Genomic DNA, 27,032 nt, shown 5'->3' on the forward strand with positions numbered 1-27,032 from the left:
TTAGGGGGCTTTTTGGTCAAATGGGCTCCTGGCCAGTTCCCTCAGGCTGTGCCTTTTTTGTTTGGGCATTGCCTTCTGTCTGTGACTGCATTTCAGGTTACACTGAGAAGCTCTAAGGTAGATCATTGGGCTTAGAGGACAGCAGATTCAACTTAACAGCTGCCCCATCCCTAGTTTGTGCCTGCTTTTTGTGATGAAGGCATATATCAGCAGGCCTTGGTTATTTATTTGTTCTTGAGTAAGAGTCCAGGGGGGTGGGTAGCACTGTGGGTTAAACCACAGGGCCTAGGACTTGCCGATCAGAAGGTTGGCGGTTCAAATCCCCGCGACGGGGTGAGCTCCCGTTGCTCGGTCCCTGCTCCTGCCAACCTAGCAGTTCGAAAGCATGTAAAAGTGCAAGTAGATAAATAGGTACCACTCCGGCTGCTCTGGTTCGCCAGAAGCGGCTTAGTCATGCTGGCCACATGACCCGGAAGCTGTATGCTGGCTCCCTCGGCCGATAAAGCGAGATGAGCGCTGCAACCCCAGAGTCGGCCACGACTGGACCTAATGGTCAGGGGTCCCTTTACCTTTACCTTAAGAGTCCACCCCTTACAGAGTTTCAGTTTTGGAATGTGTTAAGCAATGGCATTGTTCAGCATGGTGCAGCAGCAAAATGAGCAAAGCATATGTGATTGCCTCACCAGGAGCCCACACGCTCACACATTCCTTTTAAACCCTGGTTTTGCCTTGCATGATATCTGAACTAGGCCACGGTCAAACAGAAAACAAACAAGTTCCAATAGCCTGGTACAGATTCAGAAGATCAAGGTAACAGTGAATCATACAGAAATCCCCTGAAGAACAAAAAAGAGTAAACAGCACAAGAATGTGAACTAAAAGAGGGTACCTTTGCTTAGGAAGTACTTGACAGAAAGCCTGCCCCAATGCACTAGCTTTCCAAATGCAATGAGATTTTTGCATGAAAGTGAATTCAAAATACACCATCCTGGGACACCTATATCACATGCTTCTTTTCTGAACAATAAATTGTCCATAAGAAGCAGACAATAAACATGGGAGTTAGATCTGGCAGCTTAATAAATCTCTCACAACAGAAGTGAAAGATGTTCTAGAGAGCACGATAGTAGTGTGTGAATGTGTGTTCCAAATTCTTTTTTTTAAATGACTCAAACTTTCTCAGAAGCCTGTTTTCAAATCAAAACATATACATCTTCTCCATACTGTAAAAGCAATGGAATTGCTAACCAGCAAACCTTCCCTATTGTAGAGGACTCTACTGACAGTTTTAAAGGAGGAGAAACAGGGAGAAATCAATACTATAGTGACAGACATCATGGAGAAGTCACAAAGTTCAAGACATGTGTAAGGGACCAATATTTCAAACAGATGAGCTTGTGAAAGGAGACTAGAGGCACCGTTGCAAGGCACTGATGAAAAAGACTTTCTATATAATACTTAAGGGGAGGCAATTGGTACATATTTCAAAACAGGAAAGACCTTTCATCAGACGGCATGCTTGCCACAGTAGGGGCAAGAGTAAATAAGTAACGTCTTTCCAAGCATTCCTTGAGAGTATCTGTAATAAACTGATCTGTGCTCATTGAGAACGTTCAGAGGTTTCCCTGGATGAACGGCAACCTCAGAAACCAATGCAGCAATACACTTACTACAGAATGTGCTGCTACAAAAGCAATAAGGTTCCTGTTGCAGAAGCTTATGCAACATTATATTTCATAGTTTTTTAAACATCCATCACACTATGTTATAATAATAATAATAATAATTTATTATTTGTACCCCGCCCATCTGGCTGGGTTTCCCCAGCCACTCTGGGCGGCTTCCAACAGAGATGAAAAATACACTAAAATGTCACATATTAAAAACTTCCCTGAACAGGGCTGCCTTCAGATGTCTTCTGAATGTCAGGTAGTTGTTGCAATGTTTACCATATTTTGAACCTTATGGTTCTGACCCCACCTTAATCTTTTTGTTTGTTTGAAGTATTTCTGCATGACCTTTCAGGTCATACAGCACTCTCAAGGTGCTTCACGTCATAAAATAAAAGTATAAAATACAAATTTAACAATAAAAATTCAGTCTTTTTAAAAAAATAAAAAATAGCAGCAGTTAAGTTAAAAACCCAGACCAGTCCTTAATTAATTGTTTCAAAGTGGATGCAATCAGCCAGGTCTTTAGAGGAGAACTAACAGAGCCACACAACCCACCCCCATTCCCAAGGTAACGTATCCACCAGGTCAACGTATCCACCAGATCTACCAGATCAGAAACCAGACACTGGCCAATAGTTGTCCAAGATTTGTTTGCTTTTTAAACATGGGTCTAACCAGTAGCAGTCAGCAGGATAAGGCTCACCTGACCTGTAGCCTGTGTCACTGCTTCTTATTGGGAAATTGAATGAAGTGGGGAGATGGTGTGCAAGTACAGTGGTACAGCACGACGAATGCCTCACAAGACGAAAAACCCGCTAGACGAAAGGGTTTTCCGTTTTGGAGGTGCTTCGCAAGCCGAATTTCCCTATGGGCTTGCTTTGCAAGACGAAAATGTCTTGCGAGTTTTTCCGACTTTTTTTCCCTTTCCCCCCCCCCTTTTTCTAAGCCGCTAAGCCGCTTATCCGCTAAGCCGCTAAAAGCCGCTAAGCCGCTAATGGGCTTGCTTCGCAAGACGAAAAAACCGCTAGACGAAGAGACTCGTGGAACGGATTCTTTTCGTCTTGCGAGGCACCACTGTACTTTGGTGGAACCAAATCTGTGCTTCCACCGGTGTGTTTGCACTTCATCGACGACACTGCCACTTTGCCCCTTCCCCTCTACCCCCTGGAGTAGCAACACAAGCAGCAGGAAGTCAGGTGAGTACCACTGCCTAGCAGACCCCCACTGAGTCTAACTGCTTCCTCTTTGAGGGTAGTGGCCACTACACTCAAAAAAGCATTAACGACTTCTGAGGTTCATGTGGTGAGTCCTAACCTGACAGATTAATTTTTAAAATAACCAAGAGGGTTCTCTAGGACAGGTTGCAGTTCTCAAACCTCCAAGAATTGTTTTGCATGTCATCAGGCTGTGAAGATTTATCTGCTGCTGAAATCTATCCAAGGCAACCTGATTAAATGGAACCCTAGCTACATCCCTCCCTGGCTGGTAAAACAGCGTTATCTGGGGTCAGAAGAAATGTGAGTAATTTTTAGCTTTAAAATGTAAAACAAATCCATCAGTCTCTAAGGACCACAACTCCTTTCCCACCTCTGCAGGTATGTCAGTGGACAAAAGCAGTGGTGGTTAGTGCTGATGGGGACTGGAAATGCAGGTGGCAGGTGGGAACTGGCTGGCTGCAGACTGGGGTTGGTGGGACAATGCTCCATTTACTCAAATGGGCCAGTATCCACTGGAAAATAGATCCAGGTGGGACGGGAAGGAGAGAATGTAACATTTTAGGTGTGTGGGTTATCTATATCTAGTATCAGGGTTCATGCACTCTATCTTGTTTGATACTCAATTTAACAATATGTGTGAATGAACTATTCTGTATTAACTACCACAAATATAATTTTCAGATCGCCCAGTTTTGCATGCATAATATATTTCAATGAGACACAGTTGACGCATTCAGCTGGGAGGCATCAACTGATGAGAGATTAAGTGCACATGAGTAAAATAACTATCAGAAGCATATAGCCATAGTCATATTCTGTTGAACAGAGCTATCCACTGTTTGCCTCTGTGCTTGCCTCTATCAGCTTCCACACCCAGAAATATTTGTTTGAACTTTTCTTTGACACAGCAGTTGGTCTCAGTCAGGATCAGAGGTTTTTTAGCAACTGACATTTGAAAAAAATAAAATGAGTAAAGACTAGGAAAACAGTATAAGAACAACTTCCTTCGGATGAAAATGGTTCTATAGGCCACTATTTTTCCTTATCTTCCAAATTTGACCTTCTGTCTCATTTCTTACATGTGATATTTTTAACATAATCAGACTATTAAAATATAATTTTTCTATGCAGCTCCCTGACAGTGTTTTATATATCTCCAGGGTTTGACTTTTCCCTCCTATTCACATTTCTATAGTGAAATCAAAAAGGCCTGCATTTAAACTGAAAAATGAAAACTTCACATTGCAAAACATTCACTCTTTCACCCTGTCATTACACTCTCCTCTAGAATAAACTTGTCCATTCTTCTGTCATTTTTCCCTTTAATTCATATTATCATCAATTTATTTCTTGACACAGTCATTTCTGGCTCATACTTGTTCTCTAATCCTTTTATAGAAACCCATAGAAGTACTGATTCTAATCCTAATTGACTGGTTTCAAACCTTTTCACCTCATATGAAGCCATGCCAATATTGTCAATCTTGTGACCCCGTCCTCTGTAACAACAGCTATATATATAGCTCAGGTGTAGCCAAAAGGGAGCCCTGTCAGGCTCACTTACATTTCACAATGTGCACAAATCACATCAGTTCAGAAGAGAGAACAGTGCATCAAACAAGATCTGCCATGATCAACATCAAGTCGAAAGTAATGAGTGAAAATGGTAAAGAAGTTATTACAACAAACCAGCATGAAATTGAATCATTTTTCTTCATTAGACTGTGTTGCTATTATCCACTTTTAGCATGTTTGTATTAAGTAGACTTTAAACACGCAAGCTCGCTAGGCTTCAGTGACTGAAACCTCTTGGGGTATGTGTGTGTTTGTGTGTGTGTGTGTGTGTGTGTGTGAGAGAGAGAGAGAGAGAGAGAGAAAGAGAGTTTTCATAAAAACCAAGGCAGCCATTATTATTTCAGTGCTTGTATGCCATACACAGTTTTCTCAAATATTTCCAAATTCATAGCTGTGTCAAGTTAGAAAAGCTGGACATTAAAAACCAATAAAGTCAGGCAATAAGATCTGGTTATTGTTTCTGCAGTACTAGGTGTGTCTGGCGCTGTACAAATGTATAAATTAATTCAAGACCTTGCTTGAAAATAACATAGACTACACAAAGAAGAGAGTATGCAGCGGAAGCAAAATACAGAGGGGGAAATGTGGTTAAAATAAAAGTACGATTTTAGTAAATACATATGCATAATTCAAGGCTAAATTCAAATTCCTAGGCTTGAATTAGCAGGCCACATTGCTTCAAGCAAAGTTAGTTTAAAACCCCTTAGGCTTCAGCAACACAATTGAGCATTTTCTTACTAGGATCTGAAATGAATGAGCCTGTGAGTTATGACACATGGCAGGTGCCAGTCAGGTCATTTAAGAAGCCACAGGAAGGCGCTCATATACCACAGTGATGGGTTGCAGTCAGGCCCTGCATAGTACAAATAGTATTATGCTGAGATTACTGACATCAGCAACATGATTTATGTCATCTTTAGATGTTCTTATAACTGATGTGCTTATCAGATGACATTCCAAATAGTGAAGTAAGGAAATACATATCAGAAGTCTGATTAGATTGCTTCAGTTTGATCCATCTTTTTGCTTGCTGTAGCCCTCAAGGATGGCATTCAGAAGAACAGGCTGGGGAGTAAACAATGCTATGGGAATCTATCACACTCATTAGAAAAGTTACTCGAAGACAAAAAATATATTAAAGCATTTCTGGTCTATGTATTAAAATAATTGGGGGGGGGGGATGTGTCCGCACTGGTTGAGTTCAGCTTTATCACAGATAAGTGGGAAGGCTATATAAAATATAATTCTAAATTAAGGGTAGAATTTGTCTTTTAAAAAATTCTTTGTTGTTAGGTAAATCCTTTTCATGAAATGTCCTATAACTGAAAGATAATTGATAAAATGTTCAGGTTGTGGGGGGAAATGAAATTTTTAGCTGGGCATAGTGTGTGTGTGTGTGTGTGTATGTATGTAATATTTAAATTATATCTTGTTCATTTTACAACCTCCTATTGTGGGAGGAAATAGAAATGAAAATTATCCATGTGAAGCACAAAGAGCAATATTTTGGGACCCATTCTTCAGAATAGAAATTAAGTGAACAATATTGGCCTGTCCCATTTGTACAACACTGTTTCCCCAACAAGATCATGATCACCGATGTTATCTCTTCTATTTTCTCAACCCTATAATATGTCTGAAAAATAGTGACCTGCCTATTCAGTCTGCAATTCTATATTTATATGCCCATGAGTAACCCTCAATGGGACTTATTTGTGGGTAGACATAATTGGGACTGTGCTATCAATGAGTTTGCACTAAGTGTAGGGATTTGAAGGCAAGCATCTAAGGCCTTATCCGCATTTGAGCACTATTTAGCTGTTAATCCACTTTCCCCCCATTAGAATGATACTGGATTAGTCCACACCCAGATTTATTGGAATTACCGGTAGTTTATGAGGTGCAACTTCAGTCTTTCCTGTTCATACCAATAGGGTCTTCCCTTTGGTCAAGGTTCCTCCTTCTAAATTGTTAATTCTATTATGCCAATTCAGTGCCAACAGGGCACGTGCACAAATAGATATGTGTGCACCTTTGTTTTGTTTTGGGAAATAAGCAAAAGCATACATTCAGGCAATTTAATTCTCAGCACACACATCCAGTTTTTCAGTTTTGTGCAAACTTAACAGATCAGAATATATATATATGTGTGTGTGTGTGTGTGTGTGTGTGTGTAATGTAGTTTGCCTGTTTGCATTTGCACTTTTCTGGTGTTGTGCAAATCTGAAGGATTAAAAGAAATATGTATAAATGGGACTACACTTCTTTCAGGAGCAGGCCATAAATCTTTTCTAGCATAGCGAAAAATGAAATGAAAAGCACCATTTTCAGTTTGCTGCCCAATATCTGGTTAATATTTTTTTAATGTGGTTTACTTGTGCAGGGTTTTGGTTTTGTGCAAATGCATGGGATGAGAAGAAAAAACAACAACAAGGCCATAATCCTCCATTCAGGAGTGAGCCAGAAAGTATTACAAGAACAGCCAGAAAAAAACATTGAGGAAGTACTGGACATGGAAAGGAGAGCAGTAGAGCAAGGTTTGGGATTTGTGTTGTTTGAGGGTGATGTCATGTGGACTAGGCGAATTAAATGGAAACACAAAGAGCTGCAAACACACAGTAAACAAGCCTTGCAGTGAGCCAGTGTGGTGTAGTGGTTAAGAGCGGTAGTCTCATAATCTGGGGAACTGGGTTCGCATTTTGTTTGTGGGCAGTAAACAAGCATTCACTCGAGATCTTCAAGTTTCAGTCCTTCCAGAGGCCTCTAGAAGGTAATGTACAGAAAGGAAGGCACTCAGATGCAAAATGCCCCTCCCCATAACTGTCTAGCACAGGGGTCTGCAACCCGCGGCTCCGGAGCTGCATGTGGCTTTTTTACACCTTTGCCGCGGCTCCGGGGCGGATACTAGCAAGGGGAGGAGGCGCATTGTGCGCCCCGACACTCTCCACTGTGGCGGGCGCTGTACTGGCTGTGACGTCGCATGGGGGCGGTGCGTGCGTTAGTCACGCACCGTCCCGACGTCACCTTCCCGCCCGCCCGCTACATTGTAAGGGGAATGTACGCTGGTCACTGCATTGAAAGGGGGCATGTACGATGGTCACTGTTTTGAAGGGGAGTGAAGAACACACACACACACACACACACACACACACAAAGGTAACTTGTTAATTTAACGTTTATTTCTATGAGGAGAAGTAATTCTGAGGGGTCAAACAAAGAAATAATAAAAAAGTGACAAAAAAGTTATTTTTATAATGACGAATTTTGCGGCTCCCAGTTTGTTTTTTTCTTCAGAAACGGGTCCAAGTGGCTCTTTTTGTCTTAAAGGTTGCAGACCCCTGGTCTAGCAGATAATAAATATTGCTGAATGTGTTTGAGTTAGCTCGAACTTTAAGCGATCTCTAGGTACAACCAGATTAATTTTGTGATTAAGCATTCTGGCAGACTATTGCTCAACATATGAATAAAATATACAGCAGCAGGGAGAGAGTCTTCAGCAATATGTAGGGAATGTTGAGGAGCCCTGGCAGTAATTTCTGATTGGATGGTTTGGTATTGCAGGGAACTATGGCCTGTCTGTGATATGCTAGCTTTTTACTTACAGGGAGTTATACATGTGGGAGATTGTTGTTTTTCAAAGCATCCTCTCAAACTGCATTCTAAAGTGGCACAACCCATTCTCAGGACCATACCACTTCACTGTGCTGTACACATAGACCAGGTGTTTGCCACTGGTCCCCAAGTGCTAAATAGCCAAGTAATGAGAAGTCAAATTATGTACATGTGTGTGAGAACCAGCCCTAAGAGCTGCCCTCCATGCCTCTTTTAACCTCAGATGACACTTCAATCCACTCTACATGGGATTATGGCTTTCATACAGAGGTTTGAAACTAGCATTGAGTAGAGTAACAAAACGGTAATAGGAAATAGCTTCCCATTTGGGCAACAAAAAGACCCTTAGCTCTAGCATAGTAAATGGCAATTTTGTACTGTAAAAAGCAGTGCGACACAGAATGCTATAGCCATCAATTACTCCCAAAGGATTTAAGGGCAAGGAATGTGATGGGTAGAGCTTAGGTGGCTCAATTACTTAGGGACTCAATTACTTAAAACAAAGAAACTGAATTTTAAAAAATGACAAAAATTCAAAATTATTTCTCTGCTAGAGGTCGCACATAACAACCTTGACATCCATAAATCTGGAAGTCTCTAAGGCACAATATCTCTCTGCTAGAGAGGTGACAATTAATTGGTATTTTACTTACCTCATCCGCATAGATTATGCAGGAGAATTCTAATCACCATGTGCTACACACATGTAAGGTCAGGGTGGGCCAGACTTTGACAGTAGTATAAAATGGATGTTGCTTATCCTCCTTATTAAAGTGAGGGAGTGGGTGTGCTACTCAGGGATTTGCTATAGCAGAAGCCAAGGGCCTGCCAGGAGATTTTCCAGAGCCAATGGGATTCTGCCTAACTGCAAAAGTATGTTGCTGAAACATGCCATGCATACACTGGACTGCACATTTGTAAGGGAAATCAAAATGAACAGGCAAGAGATTGAGGAAGGTGGGGGAGACCCTGGAAGAAAGGTGTTGTTGTTTTTTAAGAAACTAAAACTGCTTGCTTTTATAGTGTCATTAAAACTGAAGACTATGTGGCGCAAATATATTTGGATCTCAGTATGGAGAAATAACTTTTTTCCATTCAAAAATCAGTATGTGCATGGATTCATATACCCTACTATTCTCCCTTCACCATTTTGCAATTTAAAAACTAAAAACAAACACTATAAAGCATAGCACGCAGCAAAAACTGATTACTGCCAATAGTTCTTAAGGGAGTTCAAATGGGCTTATGAAAAGTTTTGGTTTCCTGCTGGACACACTTCTTCTGCTGTGGTTTTCCAGAGTTTCACATTATTTAGCAGAGATGAAAGTGGAGCAAATATATATGTTAAGGGAATGTAAGTTGAGTGGTTAATGTGCATAAGAACCAGCTAATGAATATGAGAGTATCTCTCTCTCTCTCTCTCTCTCTCGTCCCACCTTGGAAGTCGAACGGAATCCATTCCAGAAATCCATGTTCAGAAACCAAAGCATTGCTTCTGATTGGCTGCAGGAAGCCGCAGAAGCCCCATTGGACATTTGGGTTCCAAAAGAACCTTCACAAACCGGAACAATCACTTCTGGGTTTGCGGCGTTTGGGAGCCAAAATGTCAGAGTTCCAGGGTATTCGGGATACAAGGTATGACTGTATATATAATTTTTTACCACTATTCATAAAAAGTATCAGAGTGGTTTATTCATAAAAAGTATTAGAGTGGTTTACAACAGTTATAACGCCACACAATAAAAACCACATAAAAATGTTGAAATCAGAAACCATCTAGCTATTCTAAAAATATGCAATATGCATTTCATCACTGCCTGCATAAACCTGATGGTACATAAAAGTTTTCAGCGGGTCTTTTGAAAGTTGAAACAGAAGGCACTGGCTCAGTTTTCATTGACAAAGTATTCTACAATGGACCAATGACATGAAAGGTTTGGATTCTTATTATCAAATCAGCTTTACCAACTTGGGGGACAACCAATGACGTTCCTGCAGATGATCTCAGTGATCAAGCTGGTATATAAGGGTCATACACATTTCCCAGTAAATATACATAATCTCCAACAGCCCTTGGAAACTGTGCATATAACAACTGAATTTTGTACTTTATACTCTTTTTCTCCCAGCCAGGTTTCCCTTAAGTCATTCCTAAATGTTTAAATCTTCCCTCCCCTGTGATTATCATGGTGATTGACTCCATGGTGCCATTAAGCATTTTCCCTTCCTTAATAGCAGCATGGGGATAATTTCCATCTGTGTGGTGGAAATGGGAGAGAAGATTTAAAAATTTCATCTCCCTGCAACACCCCTTGTGCTGCTCAGCAAGCTGAGGAACAGCTGAAAATGATGAAAAGGGGGCTGGCCTGCAGAAAAAGTTTATATTTAGCTGGAGCCCCCCTTAAACCTCTTTGCTGCTCAGCAGGAGGGTGTATTGTGGGCCATGTAAGAATAGGCATTGGGCTACAGGCATCCTGGGAACAGAGACTGTACAATTCTGCACATGAAATAGAAAAAAATGCATGTTTCTTGGAAACTCTGTATGCAGGCTGGAGATTGTACATATTGTCCGGAAATGTACAAAATTCAGAGATTATACAAATTTCAGTCACATGCACATTTCCAAAGTTCTCTTGGAAATTATGTCTCTTGACAGGGAAATGTGCATAATTCCCTCTTCATAGAAGAATTATGTGCACATTTTCTATGAGGCCTAGTGAGTGTGCACAGTCACCAGTTGTTATGCACTTTAACTGCTCAATTTACATTCCCTTTAACTTACACACCATGATCAGCATGGCACTCTGAAACTGCCTTTAACTCCAAAATAAATGTGGCTGAATTTGTGCATATCCAGTGTTACAAAGACAACCTGCAGGAAGACTTGGGCTCTCATGCTCTACCCTTCTCCATTTTGGCTCCATGGAGGGGTTAAAAAGCTTTTGCTCTTTCATTTTAAATTAACTACAACTTGTTGATAAGTTCAAATGTAAACATATTGTAGTTAATCTTAATTAACCATGGGTTGCGAAGCAAGCTTACCACAGCAAACCATAACTAAGATAAGCCACCATTGAGGGTTTATATGTAACACTAAACTCCTATTAATCTAAATGGAAGCAGAAGCTTTCAATGGCTGTGCTGAGGGAGTAGAGGGGAGCCAGAAAACTCAAGGCTTGTTGGAGTTCATCCTCATAATGCTAAACTGGTTCACCATTATGTGCAAACAAAACTTTTGCCAGTCTCCATCTTCTACAGAGTTAAAGTAAGTATACATTTCCATTTTAAACAGAATTCCTTAAAACTAAATCCCATGGAAATCAGAAAGGCTTCTGAGTAAAGTTTAAACTTATTTAGGAATGTGCTGTGAGTTTACAGATTGCTGCTCAGCACGGATAATGAAAGGATGTGAAGCTATAGAAAAGTCATTCCAGAAAGTGGCCTTATATGCTTCAAAGATAATGGCATATAATGTGTAGTACTGCATGGGCTGTACTGCATTTGCACCAGTGCCTTTGGAAGCATAAGTAATAAATTGTTCATTGTCAAGCTAAAATCTTGCATACTTCAATGCTCTTTCTTTTCTTCGTGGCAATAATTTATATGATATAGTTCAAAGTAAGCTATACATTCTTTAGGCTAGAGACGGCTGCACTGTCTTTTGGTTTAGTAGCTCCACTGGTGTTAGCCTCTTTTGGTGCCTAGCAAGTGTATAGATGTCAACTTCCCTAGAGATGGGGGAGAAATCTGGTTCCATTCACCTTTTGTGCACTTCCTGATTTGCACTTCCTGAAACAATACATAAACTGAAACATATCTATCTTTCAGAAGTCATACTTCTCCAAATTTTGTGAAACAGCCCTACAACCAAATAACGTACATACAAAAATCCATATACTGAAGTGTGCAAAACAAAACATGCATTGATGAAACTAACATACAAAATATATTAGGGAAAACTGCATGCAAAAATTTCCACATTGGGAGACATATACACTAAATGCTGACAAATTCTCATAACTTTGTTTTTTTAGAACAACAACAACACACAAACTGATGGAGAAATGTGGGGGACTGCACTTTGGAATAGAAAAACAAAAAGCTAAGAGAAAGTGAAAATGGTTGATTCATCCATCCCCATCACTACTCATCTTTCCCAGTTATAGCCAGTATGGCAGCCCCATGCTTGCCCCTACTTGCCTTTTGAACTATGCTGCTGATGGTCCAGTTGTAATGGGGGGAACTTACCTAGCAATCCGGGATTAGGAAATCTCCAGGAATCATTGTATGTGGAATACTGTGGATGGCTATATGGACTTCCGGAAAACTCACTCCCTGCATTCAAAAAGAAAGGGAATATTATATAAAATTTGATAATCAAGATCAAGATTAAAGTAATTGACTGATGGAAACATATTAATTCTAGCAGATGACTTGATAGTAAGAAACAGTTTTCTTGGTAGTAGAGCCTAATGTGTGGTCTGCACTCCCCAGAGAGGATTGCCTGCTGCCCACACTTCTTTGGTGTAATAAATACCTTTATTATTTTCCAAGACTTTTTAAACTGCTAGTGATGCCGATATTATACTGCAGTTGCACCTGCTGTTCTTATTCTAGTAGTATTTTATCTGTGTTACAGTTGTTATTATTTTATTGCTTTTGTATTGCTAGCCACCTTTGAAATACTTGTATTGAAGAAACAGGATGAAAATCTATAAAAGTTAACTGCACATATAGACATATATGGGGGAAATCCCTGTTGACCACAAGGTTGGAAACAAGCTTTCTCTAGGCGTTATTTTCACACCTGAATTGCAAATAAAGTTTTTGTCTTAGATTGATTTTCACAAGCAAGCAGCAAATAAATTGAGTTGAAAATAACTTTAATTTCTGTGTCTACAAATCCCAAATGTGCATTTGAATATCTGAATGGCAGTTTCTGAATAAAATTCAACAGCATGAACTTTCGCATTTCCCGTGTATTTGCTTTCTCAAGTTTTCAGGTTCACTATTTGACATGGCAAAAAGACTGTCTAACTAATCCAGGAAGGGAGATCTGTGTGTAGAAACATACCAAGTCAGACCATTGATCCATCAAACTCAGTATTGTCTACACCGACTGAGATTTTCCCAACCCTGCCTGGAGTTTCTGGGGATTGAACCTGAGACACAGCCTTCCACCAAGGAAAGTAGTCTTCACTGTGCACGGTAGCAGCTGAGAATACAAATGTGCACCTGGATGTGCATCCCCATTCACACTGTGATGCCTGCTAAAGCTCCTTTGAACTGGCTAGATACATCTTTTGATGTGTGTTCTATCCAGGGTCGCCACTTTAGCATCTTTTGCTGTGTGTGTACTGTGCTACTTTCCTCTTGGGTTGTGTACTATAACTTTTCTTTAGAACCATGGTTGGTATTCAACCATGTTTCACTCAGAACAGACCTTCTGAAATGACTCCCCGTAACTAAGGAGGGTCTACTTTCTACAGTGAGTTGAATACTAACACTATTCTTCATCTGGAAGCCACTACCTGTACTAACACAACTAGGGAAGGAGGCCAACTTTTCCTATGCCACCAAGCAAACTAAACATAGGCCTAACCATTAAATATATGGTTAAAAATGTGTTGGTACAAAATCAGTTGTCTGGTAGAAGTTTGTGTTAGAGTAACACCAGCAAGACAACAAGGGAAAATATGGCACTCCCCTACAGTGGTACCTCGGGTTACATATGCTTCAGGTTACAGATGCTTCAGGTTACAGACTCCACTAACCCAAAAAGAGTACCTCGGGTTAAGAACTTTGCTTCAGGATGAGAACAGAAATCGTGCTCCGGCAGAGTAGCAGCAGCGGGAGGCCCCATTAGCTAAAGTGGTGCTTCAGGTTAAGAAGAGTTTCAGGTTAAGAACCGACCTCTGGAATGAATTAAGTTCTTAACCCGAGGTACCACTGTATTTATTTATTTTCAAGAAAGAGAAACTGGCAAATGACACAAACTCTGTTTAGTCAACTTATCTGTGTGGAATGAATCTGTGTGAGTGGGGAGGGAACTTATCCACTGGCTCCTACCACAACAATCATGCTTTCATCATAGCTTCAAAACAGAATGTTTTCGCCTAGGCTCTGCTTGCCTGATCTGTATCCCGCATTTTTATGACCTCCATCATAGGTGCATGATAAAACAGAAAGTGCTTTAAAGGACTAGTATCACATAGTAATTTTTCACAGTTTTTTCTCCACACACCTGGGGTTGTGTAGTAAAAGGTGTGCTTCACATCTTCTCTACAAAATATTCTGATCAAGGGTGATTGGGAGGAAATTTGACATGACAGGGAGGGAACAGGTCATTTATTGATACTTAACATGAATCTGTGGTTAAGGTATTGGCTTTGGGTACACATGTACTTTTAACTCTGGCTGAGGGAGTCAGGAAATTTACCAGACTTCACATTCAAATCGCATCAAGATAGTTCAGGATGTGTCTGAAGGTGAATCAACACTGCTTCCCCACCAATAAAAATATATACTTCAAATATTAACTGGCTAAGCTGGTATGGTCCATCTACAAGACTATTTGACGTAAGGTGTGATGTGCAAACAATGACTCCCCATCTCCAAATGAAACCTGAGATGTAAAGTCCCAGAATGGACCGTGGCTTCAACTGAGCATGAAAATAATGTAGGAATTGTTTTTGTATGAAGTAACACCAAAATAGGTTGATTTTAGCTGTGCCAGCAAAACAAGCTCTTTCAGGGGTGGGGGAAGCATAGCTGGACTGGATAAATCAGCCCAAACTCCTTAGGAGCCACTTCACACAGAGAAAAGGGCCCTTTCCCTTTATCTTTTCTGTTTCAGCCACGCTGCCAGCACCATGTGGGAAAAAGGTATTTACGTTTCTTTTTTAACTGGAAGGCAAGAACTAGATTGAATACCTAAATAAACCTGCAATGTGCCCCCAAATAAGAACCAAATTTAAACAATATTTCAGTCTTAGAAATGGTTCTGTTAGCAAAACTGTACATCTGACTCCTTTTCCTTTCCTGCTTTCTCAACTCAAACCCTGTCTTCTTTCCTTTCAACATGCAACTGACCCCCCTCTTCGTCTGGGACTACTAGTGGCTCTCTCAGATGTTGTCCCATTGGCAGTTGGCTTTAGTAGCAAAGCCTATGGGATAACAAGATGTTTATTAAGTGCCTGGATGAGTAACATGTTTATCTCCTTATCTAAAGTGTTTGGGGAACAGTGCCTCCTCATGATATTTATTATGCAAAAGTTATCTGAGCATAGAGATACATTTTGTAAGCTTTCTGCCTTGACCACAATCACCTATATTGCTATATTCCCACTGGCAAGAAAATGTCCCAATGTATCCAAATAAGGTTTGTAACTTCTTCACTTGCAAGTTGTTTCACGCGGTTTGAAGTTACCCAGGCAACGGGGATGGGCCTCCTTGTTACATCCACTGTCTTTAGCTGAAATGTCCACCAATTAAATCCAAATCCAAATTAGTTTTATTTACCTTCACTCAGCCAGAATCTTTTATTTTGAAAGGATTCTTGCAGCAGGTCGGAGCTCGAGACTTCGCTCCCACAGAGACTTGATATTGCAAAGTTTGCTGGCTCACTCGCCATCCCCCCCCCTTGCTCCTTTCAGACAGGAGTTTAGGAGGTTGCTTGAGAGCCTCCTGAGGCTTTTTAGGAGGTGCAACTCATCTTGTTGCTTCCCCCCTCTCTCTATGGGGCTCAAACCCCTATCTCTTTATCAGAGCAAACGGACTTGCACTCCATTCTCCATTAGCAAGAAGCAGAAGTCCCCTTAACACAACATATTCTGATTGGGTATTGTCTTAATTACTTTTTTTAAAAAAAAATCACATTGACATTGGTATATGTAACAAATACTATTAAGCAGTGGCGTAGCGTGGGTTGTCAGCACCCGGGGCAAGGCAAGTAATTTGCGCCCCCTAACCTTAACCCCCAGATGTTGCGCCCAGTGCGGCCGGCCCCCCCTGGACCCCCCACGCTACGCCACTGCTATTAAGATGTAACTTCATGTATCAGTGGGGAGGTGACCATTTTCTATATTGGCATACAGCACTTTGCCTTTACTCAGGTATCTGCTTCTATTCCATGCAAGGTTTGATTAACCATGTTCTATAAATTAAAGTCATTATACAAATATTACCTCTATATCTTTAACATATATAAGCATTACACACAGACACACAACCATACGGCGCAAACTGGATTGGTACAGCCCATAGAGTTAGCTGTGGCATTATGTGAGCCAGTTTGCTCATTCCTGACTCCTTGGTGAACCTAGTACATGAAGGAAGCAAGTGGGGTATATTCCGGCACACCCTAACAAAGAACAAAAGTTCAGAACTTGCCTCAGTTTCCCTAAAAGGGAGCTATGATAACAAACAGGTTTATTATTCTCAATATCTGAAATGCAACTCCATTCCTAAAGGACCTTGCATGTTTCTTGCACCACCTCTTCACACAACGGGGAGCTTTTTCAGAGGAGTTATTCCATCATCACCATATGGTATGGGGGGGGGAGGCCCACTGCAGGTCTCATGAACTCTCCCCGCCTCTGGCTCAGGTAAATCTCCTCCATACTCCTGCAGCTAGCTAATCAGGAACAGCCAGACTGCCATTCTCCTGCCTGTGTGTTGTAAAGCGGGAAACTTCACTTTTCTAACAATAATCAACACTCCTGCACAAGTATCAGTTGAAGTAAGCTGACATTTCATTCTCTGATTTTGTTCCCACCACTACTTCCACCTCTACTCGCTGCTATCCTCTCTCCCTCTCTCTCTCTCTCTCTCTCCCTCTCCCTCTCTCTCTCTCCCTCTCCACACACACACACACACACACACACACATCTCTAGGCCTCTCTGGGGGACGCTCTAGTGCCTGACAGGCTGAGGCTTCCAATTCTCTGTTTTTTATGCCTCAGTGGTCAGGGTGTCAGGCTCCTGCAGTACAGACCAGCCAAGAGCTAGAGGAGTCACTGAATACCATCAGTTCGGTGACAGTATTGCTCGCTTCATCCCACATACTCTGCATATCCATCAGCCATGCAAAAGGAAAAAAGCGGAGTGGGGCGGGGGGAAGGGAAAGAAGCAAGCACGAAACAGAATGGGTAGGAAGAGACTAAAAGGAAAGCCACCGGCCCTCCTATTAGCATCACAGGCCTTGGACAGACAAATGGAGCAGGAGTACAGTGAAACTAAACGAGATGAATGAACACTGCATGAGTGCCTCGTGATTTCCAGCAGATACTCCTGCACCCATCAGATATACTTCTTGACAGCACTGTTTAATGATCAGCCCAGTCAAAAGCAATACTATGCATCAGCTACCCAGGGGAGTTGTGTGTGCTTGTCTGTAGGAAGGGGTGGTGGTGAGAGAGGTAGACGATTAGGAAGATGAAATATTTTGCAAAACGAAGGTTCAATACATTGTGGAGGGGTTTTTTCTTAGTGATTATGCAGCTATGCCCTTCATTAAGACAGCACCTTTTTAAAGATTACCATGTCACCCACCTACAATGCAGAAATGTTTTTCAGCCAATAACACACAAAGAAATGCACAATGATTTCCATTGCCTATGTCCCACGACTCTAAAAAATGCTTCTAATGTTTTCCATAGAAAGGTCAAGATTTATTATAACTGTAATTCAGGACCATTGACCTAGCTGACAACCTGCTGGACTTAGTATTAAGTATCATTCATTTAAATTGTGGCAGTACAGGGCAGCAGGGCTTGTCAGATTCAAATTTGGTCAACAAAAATACATGTCTGGTTGGCTGGCAGTATTTAAGACTTACAATGTTCTACACTCACCACTTTCTGGAATGGTAAGAAGTTTCAGGACAATTTTGCAGGGTAAGTTTTGTTATGAGGTGACTAGTGAAGTACCTGCATATTTACAAATATATAGAACAAGAGGAATGCAAACAGAAACACAAACAGGCAATTCTAGTTGTAAAGTAGCATTACTCACCCACCCCAAAGCAACATAGACCCTTGCAGCTCCTCAAGGCTGCTTCTTGCAGCCATCCCCCGCCCCATCCACATTTTCTTCATCTAGCCAGATTTTTAAAATGCAACCCTATCAAACCCCCGCCCACTCAGCTCTCTTGACTAAACTAGTTTCAGCCCAAAACTTAAGAGATAAAGAACCTGCATTTTAGATTCAAGAACAGAAATTTTATACATCTCAGATACTGATACTCTCAAAGTGGAGACCACATAAGAATGGAGGCAAGTGAGGATGAGCCTATGTTTGGCTTGACTAATCCTGAGACGTCTTTACTGGTCACAAAACTCAATCTGTTTTGCATTCACTTTGTGTCTTGCCAGTTTAACTTACGAATCTGGTCTGAATCAGATGGTGGTGGTGGTGATAACAATAATAATAATAGTTGTTATTATCATTATTATTACTGTACCCCACCCATCTGACTGTGTTGCCCCAGCCACTTCGAGCGGCTTCCAATAAAATATAATGGGACAAACATTAAACATTAGATATGTTAAATCCAAAGCTCTTCCCCACACCCAGCAGTGAGGAATCTAAAAAAAAAAAAAAAAGCCAAGATCTGACTTCACAGACCTTCTTAATGGTGCAATCTGACTCAGACACATGAAAACCTCACCTAAATCTCTCCCCCCCCCCTTACCTCATAATTCAGGTTGAGCATAGAGCTGATGCACACACCTAGTAGATACTAACTTGGCATTTAATAACATCGCCAAGTTAAAAAAGACAGTTGTGAAACTCTAATTCTAGTTATCCCCTATAACTCTTCCACTATCTTGTACCAACTGTTCTTTCTTAAAACATGTTGAAAGAATGGATTCCCACCCACTTTTCTGTCTTTTAGTATATACTTGTAGAAATTGTAACCGTATGCTTCCACTTACTTTTTTCAATTATATGTACAGAAGTATACATATAATAATTAAAAGATGTAAAAATATGACAAAAATTTTCTCTATTTCTCATAAGATACCTTGGGCAGCCATTTAACCATTTGTAAAGTATAAAAAGCAGAGACATCACCTTGCCAACAAAGGTCCGTATCGTTAAAGCTATGGTTTTCCCAGTAGTGATGTATGGAAGTGAGAGCTGGACCATCAAGAAGGCTCATCGCCGAAGAATTGATGCTTTTGAATTCTGGTGCTGGAGACTCTTGAGAGTCTCATGGACTGCAAGAAAATTAAACCTATCCATTCTGAAGGAAATCAGCCCTGAGTGCTCACTGGAAGGATGGATCCTGAAGCTGAGGCTCCAATACTTTGGCTACCTCATGAGAAGAAAAGACTCCCTGGAAAAGACCCTGATGCTGGGAAAGATGGAGGGCACAAGGAGAAGGGGATGACAGAGGACGAGATGGTTGGACAGTGTTCTCGAAGCTACCAGCATGAGTTTGACCAAACTGCGGGAGGCAGTGGAAGACAGGAGTGCATGGCATGCTCTGGTTCATGGGGTCATGAAGAGTCGGACACGACTAAATAACTAATTGACTAAACAACAACAACAAAGTATAATTGTATCCACAACCCTAGCATAATATTAATAAAATTGATGGTGCTTCTGAATCTGAATCTGAATCTGAAACAAAATTCCCAGATTCAAATGTTGGGGAAAAATTGCAATTTGGCTAACTTGTTTTTCTGCTATTCTTTAAAAATAAATCCCAAGCTTTGCCAGTTTTGAGATAATGATATTAAATATTAACTTGCAAATGTATATATAACTAAGTTCCATAAGTGAACAGACTTTTTGGTATTCTGTCTTTAACATTCCTCTCTTTTTTTGGAGGAACGTGGCTCATAATTCCCCCCCCCCCCATAGTAGTCATTAACCAGGGCGTTGAGATATGCATGGCTGCATGGAGAACAGGGCTAAATACTACATTTAGCAAACTAAGTATACTAAAACAGTTTGCTTTTTATGTATTCTCATTATGAAATAGCAGTTAAAACACACACAGCTTTAAAATCTATTACTAAAAGAGGGCTGTTTGCAAGTGGACTTAAATACAATGAGGGGAAGTTTCAGTGGATAAACTAAAAAGCTGCAAAGTTCCTCTGTTTAAGAAGAGTATTTCCCTGCAATTGTTAATCTGAACTACTGGTATTTTAAATCTAGCCATTTGTGCCATAGGAAATGCCAGGACAGTGCCATATTTTTTAGCTGCTGCAATGCCAGTCTATACTACAATAAAGCAAAGTAATTATGTCCAACATTATAAAACACTGTTTGAAGCAAACTGTGACCCAAATACAAAACCAATGATTAGAACTGCCATTGGGTTTTCAGTTCATGTATTTTGCACATGCAGCACTGTCCTGTTATCATTTTCTCTAAAGAATCCTACCCATGTGCCATTCTAATTCCTTAACAGAATTTGTTTAGTTATAGAAATACCACAATCGTCTCACATTTACCACTTTGTTAAGATACATTTATTTATTTACCTCATTTATATCTGTCTTTCTGTGCTATCAGATGCCTCTTTCAATATGAATCCCAACTATAAATTAACTTTGCAAATATATTAGGGATGGTTCACACAAGATGTTCTTCACCTGCAGCATCAAACAATATCATAACATGTTGGGGTGACTTTAGATGACCAAATTACTAAGTAGTTAAATGGGTGGAAGTTTGCTGGGTCCTTAAAGCACTGGTGGATAACAACATTTGAGAGATTGTTCAATTCCCACCTCCATCAGCCCCAGCCATCATGGTTAATGGTCAGAGGTGATGGAAGCTGTAATCCAATAACATCTGAAGAACCAGAGGTTCCCAATTCCTTCATTAAAGGAAATGGCAATACTTCCACTGGGGGGGGGGGGGACTTTATTGTACCCAGATGATATGAACATCCAGTGGCTAATGTTCCTTTCCTGGGCAGTGTGCTCAAATGTGTAGTTGCTGGCCAGCTCCAGGTATTCTTTGATAAAACTGATTCTCTAGATCCGTTTCAGTTAGGTTTCAAGCTTGGTTTTGGAACAGAAACTTCTTTGGTTGCCTGCGGGGTGTTTGCCTATAGAAGAATAGAGGAAGTATGACCCTGCTGATTCTTTCATGCCTGTCAACACCTTTTGATACCATCAGCCATGGTGACTTTCTTGATAAGCTAGCCCGGTTGAGTGTTGGAGGTACTGTTTTACAGTGGTTCTGTTCCCACTGAGGCAGCTGATTCCAGAAGGTGGTGCTGGAGGAATTCTGCTTGATGTCATGGCATTGGAGTCCCACAGAGTTCTATGTTATCCCCCATGCTGTTTGATATTTACATGAATTACTGAGTAAGATTATCCAGACATTTAGAATGTGGTGTCATCAGTATGCAGATGACATCCAACTCTACTTTTCTTTTTCTACTTCTCTCTCTTTTTCTTTTTCTTTTTTTGGAATGAGGTCCAATAAATAGCTGCTCAAGAGAGCGGTACTGTTAGTGAGTGGTTCATCTGTCCAGGCAAGTAGTGCCAAAGCTGTTCTGGATGGTGTAACTCTGCCTGTAAAGGAATAATTTGGAGGTGCCCGTTGATCCATCTTTGTCACAGAGGTACATGTGGTTTAGGCTGGCACACCATCTACAACACTACCTGGACAGAGATAGCCTGGCTTCAGTGACCTATGCCCTGATATTAAAAGGTGTTCCTGTGCAAAACATGCAGAAACTTCACCAAACAGCAAATATTAAAATATTTCAAAATATTTTCAGAATAGAAATCTGAAATTTGTAACTGAAAATATAAAAACCCATGGAGAAAAAAGCAAGGGAAGTAAATTACTCCTTAAAAACAATTCCAGCCAAGATACCCAGTTGCTCAGGATAATGTTTTCCCCATTCAGTATTTTATGTCATAGATTTACCAAGGGATAGGTGTGGGAACATGGGTGGCGCTGTGGGTTAAACCACAGAGCCTAGGACTTGCCGATCAGAAGGTTGGCAGTTCGAATCCCCGCGACGGGGCGAGCTCCCGTTGCTCAGTCCCTGCTCCTGCCAACCTAGCAGTTCGAAAGCACGTCAAAGTGCAAGTAGATAAATAGATACCGCTCCGGCGGGAAGGTAAACGGTGTTTCCATGTGCTGCTCTGGTTCACCAGAAGCGGCTTAGTCATGCTGGCCACATGACCCAGAAGCTGTACGCTGGCTCCCTCGCCCAATACAGCGTGATGAGCACCGCAACCCCAGAGTCGGTCACAACTGGACCTAATGGTCAGAGGTCCCTTTACCTTTACCTAGGTGTGGGAAAGCCTTGCCACTTGGTATGTCTGCTTAGTGAGGAAGCCTCTTGTATTCAAGGAGACTCCTCTGCATTTTGGAACTTCCCCTCTAAAACGTGTCATGCATCAATGTTATTGGTATTTCATCAACAGGTAAAGATTTACCTCCTTGCCGAGGCCTTTGGGAGAGGGTGAGGTTTGGTGTCTGAAGCTGTGTTATCTGAATTATTTGTTTGCCTGCCTTCATGAAAAATATTGTTGTTGGGTTTTTTAAAGTATTGATATACAGTGGTGCCTCGCAAGACGAAATTAATCCGTTCCGTGAGGCTCTTCGTCTAGCGGTTTTTTCGTCTTGCGAAGCAAGCCCATTGACAGCTTAGCGGATTAGCGCTATTAGCGGTTTAGCGGCTTTTAGCGGATCAGCTGATAAGCGGCTTAGGTCTTAGGAAAAGGGGGGGAGGGGAAAAAACCCGCAGGAACTCGCAAGACATTTTCGTCTTGCGAAGCAAGCCCATAGGGAAATTCGTTTTGCGAAGCGCCTCCAAAACGGAAAACCCTTTCGTCTAGCGGGTTTGCCATCTTGCGAGGCGTTTGTCTTGCGGGGCACCACTGTACTATTTTTATGTGCATGATATGTTGTTCAAAATGTTGTTGATTAGTGTTTTAACTTTGTATGCATTCCTGCCCCAGGACCATGCAATGAGCGGTATGTTATAAATGTTGGCAATTAAGAAATAAATAATAAAACCAGGGTTCTAAAACATGCAGGAGCCTCTGTGAGTACAGGTGGCTTCCTCACTGCAGCCAGTTGCCCTGGAAAACATGGAGGGCAATGGAGATAAGGTGCGCTCAGGCACACTTTTCCCATCTTGCATGTTTGTTAAGCCATATTGTGCAGTGCTTTTGTGAGCTGTCCATTTTTTATGGGATAGAGACAAATGCCCATTTGGGAAGGTTTCTATGGAAAGTGCTTCCCTATTTCTAACACCTCAAATTATTCTTAAAATGAAGAGGAAGAGTGTGGGGCTGTTTAAGAATGGGAATTACATGTTCCTGGCAACCCTCCCAAGTCAGGAATTGGGCAGCAACATCCTGCAGCTTCTGGAGTTTCTGGACAATATCCAAAGGAAAGACCATACACTATGCATTATAATACTAACCAATCCTGAAGGTTAGCAAAGCATAGCAGCAAACTGGCGAATTCCATATGCTTCAGGAAGGTGAAGTGGCCAATCAGATATAACGAGTGATCCCATCTATCCATCAGCAACTCCCCCACTATCACAAACAGTTCAAACCTGTGCATGTTTATTCAGAAGTCTCACGATGTTTAGCAACACGTACTCATAAGGAGTGTGTGTCAAACTGCAGCCTTTAATTGAATCTAATCTCTGTAATCTAGTTTATCACAACCCTCAGATACCAATTCAGGACATCAACCACTGCATCCACATGAAAATTGGATTTGGGTGTACATGAGTAAAGTTAGGGTTGCCATATTTCAAGCAGTGAAAATCCGGACAGAAAAGTTGTTTAGCTTTTTTGTCAAAATTGCCCCCCAAAAAGCTGGTTTTGAGCTATTTTTAAGGAAAATCGGCAAAAACGGCACTGGCATATGTCTGGATTTTCCCTGACATTTCATTGATTTCTGCAAAGACACTACTAGAGACAGCAGTATTCCAGATATGTCTGGAAAATTCTGGACATATTGCAACCCTACGTAAGGTACTCCAAATATTCTGAGAATCACAGTAAAACACTCACACGTGTCTAAGACATCTGGAGAGATACACCATATATAGATGCTTATATGCTAATGCTAGAAGCCTCTAAGCTAAGCAGGGTGAGCTGAGGCGCTTTGTCTTAAAGGAGAGCATAGAGATATAGAAGGCATAACAGAAACCTGGTGGAATGAAGAGAACCCAAGCCAAGAAGCCAACTGCATATAGTTTGTTGTGTATTGAATTTGCAAGCACAGCACAGCAGCAGAGCAGTCAGGAACTAGTTAACGGAGATAGTGAGTGCTTTTAATTAGCTTCACCTGGGTTGGGTCATCCTAGCCCAGGTGCCTATATATAGCAGCAGGGCTGGGGGTTTTGTGTGTCTTTCTACTTGCTTGCTGCCATGAATAAAGATGTTACCATACCACCACTGGCTGGACTCACTATATAATATAGTTCAAGGCTACTGGTGCTTCAAGTTATCTTTTATGGCTTACCATCCACTCCACTAAGCTTAAGACCTTTCTGAGCTGAACAGTGCTAAAAAGAAAACCACAGAAGGAAAAATAGCAGCTGCAATCATATAAGCTGTTAATTATCTTCCAATTTAGAAAACTAATCTTAGTTTAGGCATAGCCAACTTTATTGTTGTCTCCCACAACCTACTTTTTGTTATATTAAAATTAAATGCTATGTTTAAAACACAGACGCAGTAGGCTTATAGCAACTGCAGATGTAGTATCAACTTGTCTCCCTGGAAAGACTGTCTTGAGATATTTCATAAAGATGTCCAAGGCAACATTAAATTTTTATGGCAGGCAGCACAGGTCAAGAATGGCACAGTGGCTTCACAGCAAGGTTTGCCCACCTTAATCCACAACTAATTAGTCACTGGTAGGTAATTGTTGTTCCTTGCAGCTCTGCAGCAAAAAACAGGAATTATTAAAATGTTGCAAGTTCCTGAAGTTTCTAAGTTATTTCAAACTACTGATCACAATTATTATTTTTTGCCTGGGGAGGGGATAGAAAAGAAAAAATGTATTAGTATACTTAGTGAAATAAATATCAAATAATATAACCCCTGCTTATTATAACATTCCTAGTCTCCAACTACTTCACTTTGGGGTAGGGGAGCAGTCAGGGAAGTCAGGTTTTTCAAAGGGTCTGAAAAATGTAAAGCCAAAATAAATATTATGGGCTGTATTGATTGTGACCTGCAAGCTGATTTTTTTTTTTTACCCACACAAATAGGAAATTTGGAATTGAAGATTGGCTAGTGCTGAACAGTTTTGCTTTCCCACTCCTAAATTGTCAGGACCAGATGAGCAAGAGGAAATGTCATATGAGGAATTTGTGGTGGACACTTTATTTAGTAGGGTAGGAGAACTGGGGGGGGGGCAGGGATTAGAATCTGGCAACAATACATGGGCAGACGAGTCTAAAAAGCCCCAGACACAAATTTTCACAGCCCTCTAGTGGCTATGGTGGCTCATTTACCAGAAGTAATGTATTTAATATTAACTCTGGAAGTAACTCTGACCAAACTAAGCCTCCTAGGATGTATGATAATGGCATGAGCATTAATTCACCAAAGCCCAACTACTGGTGTATTCTGGAAGTGGGGCATACATTTTTATTTAAATTGGCTTTTGGTTGTCAGGGGCTGCATAAAGCAAGACAATGTAAGATTTAAAGTAATTGGGAGTATTATAATTTACATAAAATCTATGGAGCCTACCCCAAGTCCATGGGATGGGAAATTCTTTTGTTACTCTTTTTTGATAGGAAAAGGCCAATGTTTAGGTAAAACTATTATTTATTCATTACACTTGAATCCCATCCTTCCTCCAAGGATTTCAGCATTCATGGTTCTTCTCTCTCTTTTTATCCTCACAAAAACCTTACTGTGGATAGGTTAGACTGGGAAATACTGACTGGTCCAAGACCATCCAGTAAACATCTTGGCAGACTGAGAATTTGAACCTGACGCAGGGGTTGCCAGCATGGTGCCTGTGGGCACAATGATGCCTTTGAGGTCTAACCCTGGTGCCTACAAAGCCTCTGAGCCTCACCCTCTCAATTTCACTGCCTCCTTGTCCATGAGGTGGTGAGGGTGGCTGCACTATTCTCCCTCGAGAAGAACATAGAGCTTCCTCTTTCAGTTCTGTGTGCTCTCTAAATTTCAGAATAATTCAACTGGATCCCATTTTACTCAGGTCTCCGGGAAAGCAAAGGGTTATGTGTTCACATTTTTTCCTCTTTGTCTCCTTGTGGGAGCCAATAAGGAGAAGAGGGGAGAAAAGTGTCTGCAGGGGCTGGTGCTTACGGCAGTTGCTCATCTGAATTATGTGTCTTCCCTCTATACCAAATTCAGAACTTTGCTGAGGCATAGCCTAAGTGTTCGACAATGGGCCACATTTTAAACTGACTGCATTCAAAATAAATCAGCACGCAAAACCAGAATTGGGCCTTTTCCGCCTTCCACTAATCTTCCACCACCATCACCTTGTTTCTTTACTAATATGTGGCAGCCGCTTCAATTACTCTGCATGAACTTAGCTGCTGCAAAAGAAGGCAAGGGCCTTCAGCCTGATGCAAAAAGGAATTACTATGAACACAAGCTTTCTCCTATTAGTTCTAAACACCTATGAATGGGAAGTCTTTTTGCGGTGCACACTGTGAAAATCAATATCTGAATACAAAAATCTTTTGATGCACTCCCTTGCCCCCACAGGCAATGTTTCAAACAAATTGTTTAGGGAGCACCAGGAGACCTATGTTCCCTGCTGTAGGCCTTTGATGGTCCACAGAAAGTTTGGGTTATTGGGTCTGCTGGAAAAGGCTGGCCTCCTGGCCCTTTCTCCCCCTTCCCCTCCAGCGTAGCTTGCTCACTGCTACCAGTTGACGTGACTGATTTATTTGACTGAAGCTGGCCAAACTGTCACTCAGTAAGTGCCCCCTTGGTGCCTCCTCTGGCTG

At 41.2% G+C, this 27,032-nt stretch overlaps 1 protein-coding gene and 1 long non-coding RNA gene across 5 annotated transcripts in view; one reads left to right on the top strand and one right to left on the bottom strand.

Moving 5' to 3' along the window:
• Positions 1 to 7,095, top strand: part of LOC310835348 — a 70,613-nt gene extending 63,518 nt beyond the window's left edge. Inside the window, exon 4 of the long non-coding RNA XR_014559582.1 lies at positions 6,849 to 7,095. This is a non-coding gene — a long non-coding RNA (uncharacterized lncRNA). The remainder of the gene's footprint in view (positions 1 to 6,848) is intronic.
• PAX5 (paired box 5) overlaps positions 1 to 27,032 on the bottom strand; it is a 261,611-nt gene that overhangs the window by 12,422 nt on the left and 222,157 nt on the right. For all 4 annotated transcript variants that reach the window (XM_083719437.1, XM_083719436.1, XM_083719434.1 and 1 more), the window contains one exon: positions 12,326 to 12,412. In XM_083719437.1, coding sequence (XP_083575563.1) covers positions 12,326 to 12,412 — 87 coding nt within the window. The remainder of the gene's footprint in view (positions 1 to 12,325; positions 12,413 to 27,032) is intronic.

The sequence above is a fragment of the Podarcis gaigeae genome, assembly GCF_964106915.1.
Source record: "Podarcis gaigeae genome assembly, chromosome: 17".
NCBI classification, from domain to species: domain Eukaryota; kingdom Metazoa; phylum Chordata; class Lepidosauria; order Squamata; family Lacertidae; genus Podarcis; species Podarcis gaigeae.